The 7,845-nt window shown below is 54.7% G+C and overlaps 1 protein-coding gene across 1 annotated transcript; it reads left to right on the top strand.

The window, feature by feature from the left end:
* The first annotated feature begins 1,052 nt into the window (after positions 1-1,052).
* LRRC3C (leucine rich repeat containing 3C) lies at positions 1,053-2,724 on the top strand. Its single transcript, XM_065910899.1, has 2 exons — positions 1,053-1,252; positions 1,923-2,724. The coding sequence occupies exons 1-2, from the start codon at positions 1,053-1,055 to the stop codon at positions 2,722-2,724; spliced, it is 1,002 nt and encodes a 333-aa protein (XP_065766971.1).
* Positions 2,725-7,845: the final 5,121 nt, after the last annotated feature.

The following is a 7,845-nucleotide window of genomic DNA, read 5'->3' as shown; positions in this document are numbered from 1 at the left end:
CCATTACCCGCCGAAAATGCTTGTTCAAGGTCACCTACAGGGCCAGGCTCAGGTCCTGCAACCTGTGCAGGGCCCCATGCCCTCCATTCAGTAGGGTCCTGCACTTGGTTTTACAACCTACTGCTGTTGCCGTCTTGAAATTCTCAAGTTTTGAACAAAGGACCCCACGTCTTCATTTTGCACTGAAGCCTGCAGTGCTGTTCACCGAGTCTCTTAGAAAATCCAACAAGGTTTTTTCCTCCCCAGAAAGGCCTCCACAGCACATGACCTCAGCTCTCTGTGACACGCACTCTTCTGTTCCCTTCCCTTACATTAGGAGAGGGTGGCGTGATGGGGCGGTGTGGCTGTAAATGACGGTCAGGATCAAGAGACCCTGGGGAGTAAGTCGTCCAAGCTCTCCCCAGCTCCTGGGCATGAGGGAGAGTTAAAAGTACCAACTTGAGAGCTCAAGACCCCAGTAAACTAAGAGAACATGAGTCAGGTCCAATCCAGAACAGAAAACCAGTGAGAAAGCTTCTAGATGACCGTATGGGACTTCAGAAACCTTGAAGAACTCCCTCCAGCTCCTTAAGGGGCCATCTGCCAACAGTACAGAGAACTAACAGTGCCCCCTTCCTGGCAAGGAGGCTGGACACCCTTCAGGGAGCCAGAAGATGAGGTCCTCCCAAGAGAGACAAGTTTTCCCAGAAAAAGAGTGAAGGAAGCTTATTTACCATGGAAGAAGGTATGCGTAGTAGGAGGAGAGACGGGTTGCTGAAGGCAGTGGTGTGAGATGAGGCCCCCCCCCCAGGCCTGCCAAGTGGGAATCCTCCTACTGAGCCAGGCTTGGGTAGAGGGCAGAGGTTCTAGGAGGCAAAGTCTCAGCCCTGGCAGAGAGAGGAAGGATGGAGGCTAGCAATGTCAAGGCCTTGGAAAGGGAGCCTGAGGCAAGGAATAGAATTGGGGCCTGGTCTTCCCACGACAGGGCTCATCAGAGTCCGGGATCTACCCTCTCTGGGCATCGCCTGGCCAGACCAGGGCTCAGGTATCCGACACCTGGGGCCCGGAGTCACATGCCAGGAAACCCAACACTCCTGGGCCCCAGCCCCCAGCTTCCAGCAGCTACGGGAGCAGGGCTCCGGAGGAGGAAGTGGGTCTCCAGAGTCGCACCGCAGGGAGGCTACTTCCGGGAAGAGGGCAGCACAGGAGAAGGCTCTCCCAGCAACAGGGTGAGAGGCTGGGAAGAGGAGGAGGGAGAGGACAGGGAGGAAGAGTGAGGCGGAGAGGACAGAGCTGGGACGGGCCGAGGGGTGGACGCTCCAGGAAAGGGGGTGAACGGGCACAGAAGGTGGGGGCCTGAGTCACTCAGCCTGGCTGGATACCATGAAGTCCTATTACTGATCCGTCCTCCCCGTCTCCTTCACACGAGTGCTCTCTGGTGCCTACCTGGCCCACCTGGCAGCCATCCAGGTCCTTTATTCCAGTGGAAGGAAACAGTACATGGGCAGAAGCAGATGCTTAGGAGCCCCCAGACCCAGAATCACCAAGAGTCTTGGACAGAAAGACTTCCTAGATTAGCCCTCCAGAATCAAAGAGAACTTAGAAGAGTCTCAGGCCCAGGGAACCGTCTACCCCAAGGGCTCAGTAAGGAAGGAAGCAAAAGAGCCACCCAGGCCTGAGGGGGAGAAGGAAATGGCAACCCACTCCAGTATTCTTGCCTGGAGAATCCCATAGACAGAGGAGCCTGGCAGGCTGCAGTCCATGGGGTCGCAAGAGTCAGACACGACTTAGCGGTTAAAGAGAGAGAGAGAGAGAGGCCTGAGGGAGCTCCCAAAGAAGAGGCCCTAGCCCATAGAGAGGCGGACTTCAGGAAGAGAATGCTGGCCGCAGGGAGCAGAATTCTCTCGACTCACTCTTCCTTTCTGGAACTTTTCCTTCCCCAGATTCTACTCCAGTCCAGGACTATGCCAATCTGTGGCCATGTTCCCGCCAGCCGGTCGCCTCCTGTCCCTGCTGCTGGTGATAGACGCAGGGGGGACCGTGCCCAGCCCCCAGGGGGTTCCCCAGGGCTGCTATGCGGCAGAGGAAGCTGGGGAGCGAACCTTCCGCTGCAGCCAGGCGGGTCTGAGCGCCGTGCCCACCAGCATCCCCAACGACACCCGCAAGCTCTACCTGGATGCCAACCGGCTGGTGTCGGTGCCAGCTGGTGCCTTCCGGCACCTGCCTGTCCTGGAGGAGCTGGATCTGTCCCATAACATCCTTGCCCACCTCTCAGGGGCTGCTTTCCAGGGCCTGGCGGGCACGCTGCGCCGCCTCGACCTCTCTGCCAACCAGCTGGCCTCGGTGCCCGTGGAGGCTTTCGTGGGGCTAAAGATCCAAGTGAACCTGTCTGCCAACCCGTGGCGCTGCGACTGTGCCCTCCAGGAGGTGCTCCGGCGGGTGAGGCTGGCCCCGGGCACGGGGACGGGCATCGTGTGTGGCCCGGGAGCCCGACCGGACCTGGTGGGGCAGGAGTTCCTGCCGCTGGTCGGGGAGGAAGAGTTGTGTGGGACGGGGCGGGGCGGGGCCCGGCGCAGCACCGACGTGGCCCTGCTGGTCACCATGGGCGGCTGGCTGGTGCTGGTGGTGGCTTATCTGGCCCATTACGTGTGGCAGAACCGGGACGAGACCCGACGTCCCCTCAAGCGGGCCCCCGTGCTGCCTGTGCGCTCTGAGGACTCCTCCACCCTCAGCACAATGGTCTGACGACCAGAGGGACACTGCTCCGGGCCCACGCCCGGCTCGCCTCTCCTCTCCTCTGACCCCCTCTGCCTCCCCTGCAGCCCCTTCCCATCCCCCAATTCCACCCCCTTCCTCCTCTGTCTCTCCGAAACACCTGATATCTCTCAGTCCACCAACACCATCTTCGGTGCCTGGGGGGTTGAACGCCTACTTTTGGTACCTACTCTGCTGGTCTCTCATAAAGAGAATGAGGGAGAGAGACTGTAACAGTTACTGTTATAGATTCACTGCATGGAAAAATATCTTCCAGAATTATGAATTAATTAACAGCCTAGAATTCTTTTTTCATACTTATGAACTATATAATGAAGGACTGCAATGCATTTTGCATAGCATTCATTTGTTTAAAATTGCTACTTTCTAAAATTCTCTTGTTTTCACATTTTCTTGGGGAACCCAACATCTCTACTGAGAAATCCAACTCAGTAGAGTTTCACCCAAGAAATAGCAATAGTTGGACATTTCTGGATTTTTCCATATTGCTTTTTTCTTGTTTTATTTATACTTGATTTTGAAGGGTTGCTTATGCTTGTGTCACTGCAAGCAATCAGTGCCCAGTCATCCTGTAACACAGTGATACTTACTGTACAACAAAGCCTGAGTTTCTACCAACTGTAAGCCCCTAGAGTTGGGTGTCTCCCTCCTAATCCATTTATCTATACCATGGCCTTTTCTCTTTACACTCAGCAGGTTCATAAGGTTATTTGCCTTTAGTGATTTCACTTTCTTACAGTATGAAATATGAAGGTTGATAAAAGGAGAGATTGCATCTAAAAAATAATAATAATAAAGAACAGCAAAGCAAAGCTAAAAGAAACAGCAGCTCTAATTTATTTCCTTGAGAGTCTCAGGTTTCCTTAAGTGTTTTCCTGTTTTGGCTCTTCAAATCCAGCCTAAGCTAAAATGAAGGGGTATAGTAGATGCTGGTATTATATATATGAACAGTTCCCAAAGACCCCAGTAGATTAAAGACCAAAAGGAAGCAAAACTAAAAGAATATAAAACAGGAGAGCTGGGTTCAATCCCTGGTTTGGGAAGATCCCCTGGGATCTTCCCTTGGGAGAAGGGAATGGCAACCTTGGGAGAAGGGAATGGCAACCCACTCCAGTATTCTTGCCTGGAGAATCCCATGGACAGAGGAGAGCCTGGTGGGCTACACTCCATGGGGTCACAAAGAGTCGGACACGACTGAGCGACTTTCGCTTTCACTGGGCCTGGACTGTGCTAGACTGAGACCCAGAGCTTCCGAGTCCACGGAGATGGGGGAGTGACAGACCAGAGAACAGTGGCAAATGGTCACGTGTGCCACCTCGGAGGTAGGAGCAGGCAACGTGGAGCATGGCGGAGGTGGTCTCAAAGGCCACACTGAGTGGATGTTTGAACTGACTCTTCAAGAATGAGGGGGGCTTTGGCAGAAAGGGGAAAGTGCCCAGCTGAAAGGTGGTGGGCCAAGGCAAAGAAGATGCAAAACAACTTGGAATGTCTGGGCAGCGGCAAGACTTACCTGGGGGCTGGAGAAGAGGGCATATAGGAGGGCGAGGAGACAGAGGGACCAATCTGGTGGTGAGGTCAGAAGGGACCCTGCGGGCTCCTCCTCTCTTCTCCCTCTGCCTCTGCTGAAAAGCTGCACCTGCTCCCCCCCGCCCTCTCTCTCTCTCTCTCTCTCTCTCTCTCTTTCTCTCTCTCAGACCCAACCTCCACTCCCACTACCCTCTACTGTGGATCCCCTAGCTTAGGGTCCCCTGCTTCCTGATTCGGAGATTCCCTAGCTCTCTGCTCTCTCCTTTATACACAGAAGGGCTTCCTGAACCCTTTCCCTTGGGAGAAAAGCGGTTTCTGCTCCACCTAAACTGGGGATGGATCACTAGAGAGCTAGAGGGATGGGGAGATTTCCCACCCCCACCCCAGAACATCACTGGACAATTCTGTGAAGTCCCTTTATTAATGTCGCTGATCTCTTTCTCGTTTCACTGAACATGTGCGGCCTTGCAATGGGGAGTGGGAGGGTGTTGAGACCTTCACCTCCACCACCAGCACTCCTTTGATGAGGGTGCTCCCACTGAGCTGGTTCCAGCTCCTCTCTCCTCTCCTACCTCCCAGCTCCTGACACCAGAGTCTATCTGCCACGGATGCCAGGGCCTATGCATTAATGATGATGGAAACAGAAGGAGAGGGGATGGGAGGGGACCAGGAGGGAGGTCAACCAGGGAGGAGGGAAGGAGGGCAAAGCCCAGACTACTAAGGGGGCACGGGCAGAGGGAGTCAGTACTCTCTTAGCAATCTGTCTCTTCTCTCAGCAGGAGTCCGGGTAGGGGGCAGGGAGAAACTCGATGTCCCCACAGTTAATCAAAGAATGCCTGGACAGAGTGGGAGGGGAGAAACCACGCTGGTTGAAGGAGGGGGCTGTATGAGACATTCCCATCACAAAGTCGGCTTTTCACGGGACCCAAAGTTGCCAACACACACTGTCCCTTGTCCTTATGAGGATGACTCACCCATGTGGCCTCCGTGGAGGAAACAGCCACTTTGGGAAAGCTCCTGGGAGACCCAGTAGAAACTGAAGATAAACACTGAAGCAGGGTTCCACCTAACTTATGGCAGAGCCTGGGGCAGAGGAGGAAGCCACTCAACAAGCAGCAAAGAGGAAGCCATCACCTCCCTTCGTCCCTCTGACCCATCCTGACTTCTCTATCTCCTTTCCAGTCCTGCCCGATCCTCTCTAGATCCCTGAGGTTCTCCGACCACTCCAAAGCTGAGCTTCCTCACCTCACCCAGGAAACCTCCACTCGACTTACCTCACAAGAACCTGGGACAGGCCCCCATCTTCTATTCTCAGGAGACATGGGCCTCCGTCTCCACTTCCAGAGATGCTCAGGGATGGGGGAAAGAACTTGAAGCTGGGGAGTTTCAGGCTGTGGCTTTGACCATCCACCCCAGCCACATCCTAGCCTGGGCCTTAGGATCCTTCCCCATCCCTATCAAACCCTCCGTCAGTCCCTCCCCTACCACTCTCAGAATCCACCCCCATTCTGCTCACCCATCCCCTTCCAGAATCAGCTGGGACTCATCTCACTGGGTTCTGGGAAATAGAGTCTGGAGACCTGTGGGAGTGGGAGGGTAGGGGACGGGTGGGGCTCGGGGTCCCTGTCATTGGTGCCTATTTCGGGAGGTTCATTCAAATCCCTGTTGTCCTAAGCAGCAGCGACAGCATCTTTAAGGTCTTCAGAGAGTGGGTTCCCCTACCCTGATCCCTAACTCCAGTTCTCAGAGATAAGCGCAGGATGGGAAAGGATCCAAGGAGGGAAGCCTGGATAGTAAACATCCCACCAGTTATCGCCATGGCTCCCCTCTGGCTCAAATTCCTTTCCCTCTCTGGAATTAGGACAGGAGGGAGGGAGAGGGAGGGCAAGTGGGGCGGAAGACAGGGGGCAGGGTGGGGAGGTGGCAGGGATGGGGAGGTGGTGGACTGCTGTGGCTCTCCTCCCCAGAGAGCAACCCCCTCACCCAGGCCAGTTGGGGTCTCGGAGGCAGAACTTGGTGCAAGGGAGATATCAAATGCTGTAACTTTGGACTTCCCTGGTGGTTCAGTGGCTGAGACTACGAGTTCCTAGTGCAGGGGCCCTGGGTTCGATCCCTGGTTGAGGAGCTAGATCCCGCATGCCACAACTAAGAGATTTCTCATGCCGCAATGAGCTAAGACCCAGTGCAGCCAAAAAAGAATCTGCCTGCCAATGCAGCGGACATGGGTTTGATCCCTGGTCTGGGAAGATTCCACATGCTGTGGGGCAACTAAACCCATGCACCAAGCCACTTAACCTACGTCCTAGAGCCGGTGATCCACAACTAGAGAAATCACTGCAATAAGAAGCCTGCACACGGCAGCTGGAGAAAGCCCACACACAGCAATGAAGACCCAGAGAAACCAAAAATTAATAAATAAAGGAATAATTTTTTTGAACGCTGTAGCTTTGACTCAACCCATGACAGGAGACTGAACAAAGTGGGACACCCATAGACTGAGAGAAACACCTGCTGGGATAACAGTCACTGACCCTAAGCCCTTCCCTCAGCACCTTGGCCTCTGGGTATCCTCTGAGCAGGCAGGAAGTGGTGGCAAACCTGGTTTCACCCCCATCCTTACCTCTACCAGGCACCAGAGGTCATAGAGCCAGAGTTCCAAAATGCCACCTGGGCCCTGGCACAGCAGCCGGATGACCTCATTTTTGTTCCCTGCTTCTGGCCCTTCTGCCTGGTCCAGAGGTAAGGGAGACATGCTGTGTCGAAACCAACCTCTCCCCCAAGGTGTGCTGGAGCTAGAAATAAAACTGCCAGGTACTGAGAGAGCCCAGCCACATGCCTAGTCCAGCTTTGATGCGAGAACCCAGGAAGGCAGGTCCCGGCTTGTCATCCACAAGCAGCACTCTGGAGCATGCGGGCTGTGGGTGGGGGTGGGGGCACAGGAGAGTCCCTCACTCAGCCTTTCCATCACCAGCTTCTTCCTGCCCATGGAGCAAAACCTGGAGTGGCAGAGAGAGCAGACGCTACCCTCAGGGAGTCCCCATCTGAGGAGGAGAGCTATGACCCTAATTCTCAGGGAACCCCTAGGCTAACAGAAGAAATTGCAGAGCTTTGATGCTGGTGAGGCCAAGACATCCCCCAGATGAAGCCCATGCAACGCCTGGTTAGCTACCAAAGGCAGTGGAGAGAGAACAAACTGAGTTCACGGGAACTGAGGGAGACAGTTAAGAAGCAGCAGGCGGGGCACAGCCCCACCCTTCCTGTCCTGGCCTCCCTTGCAGACCTACCAAGTGCAACCCTGAATGAGCAGCTGCTGCTGCTGCTAAGTCACTCAGTCGTGTCCAACTCTTTGCAGCAGGTTCCCCTGTCCTTGGGACTCTCTAGGCAAAAATACTGGAGTGGGTTGCCATGCCCTCCTCCAGGAGATCTTCCCTAACCAGGGATTAAACCCGCATCTCTTATGTCTCCTGCATTGGCAGGCGTGTTTTTTTACCACTAGTGCCACTTGAGAAGCCAGGTGATGAGAGGGTGTCGGTATTAAAACCAGGAGCGAGAACCAGGCACCTT

The sequence above is a fragment of the Muntiacus reevesi genome, chromosome 18, assembly GCF_963930625.1.
Source record: "Muntiacus reevesi chromosome 18, mMunRee1.1, whole genome shotgun sequence".
In the NCBI taxonomy this organism is placed as follows: Eukaryota; Metazoa; Chordata; class Mammalia; order Artiodactyla; family Cervidae; genus Muntiacus; species Muntiacus reevesi.
The sequence above is the reverse complement of the archived record's forward strand: the minus strand, read 5'-3'. Positions and strand labels throughout refer to the sequence as shown.

Bases quoted from the DNA above. Each gene is read 5' to 3' on its own strand.
- LRRC3C (XM_065910899.1), top strand. From the start codon at position 1,053: ATGCCAGGAAACCCAACACTCCTGGGCCCCAGCCCCCAGCTTCCAGCA. The intron at 1,253-1,922 runs GTGAGGCGGAGA...TTCCTTCCCCAG, and splicing joins GGAGAGGACAGGGAGGAAGA to ATTCTACTCCAGTCCAGGAC.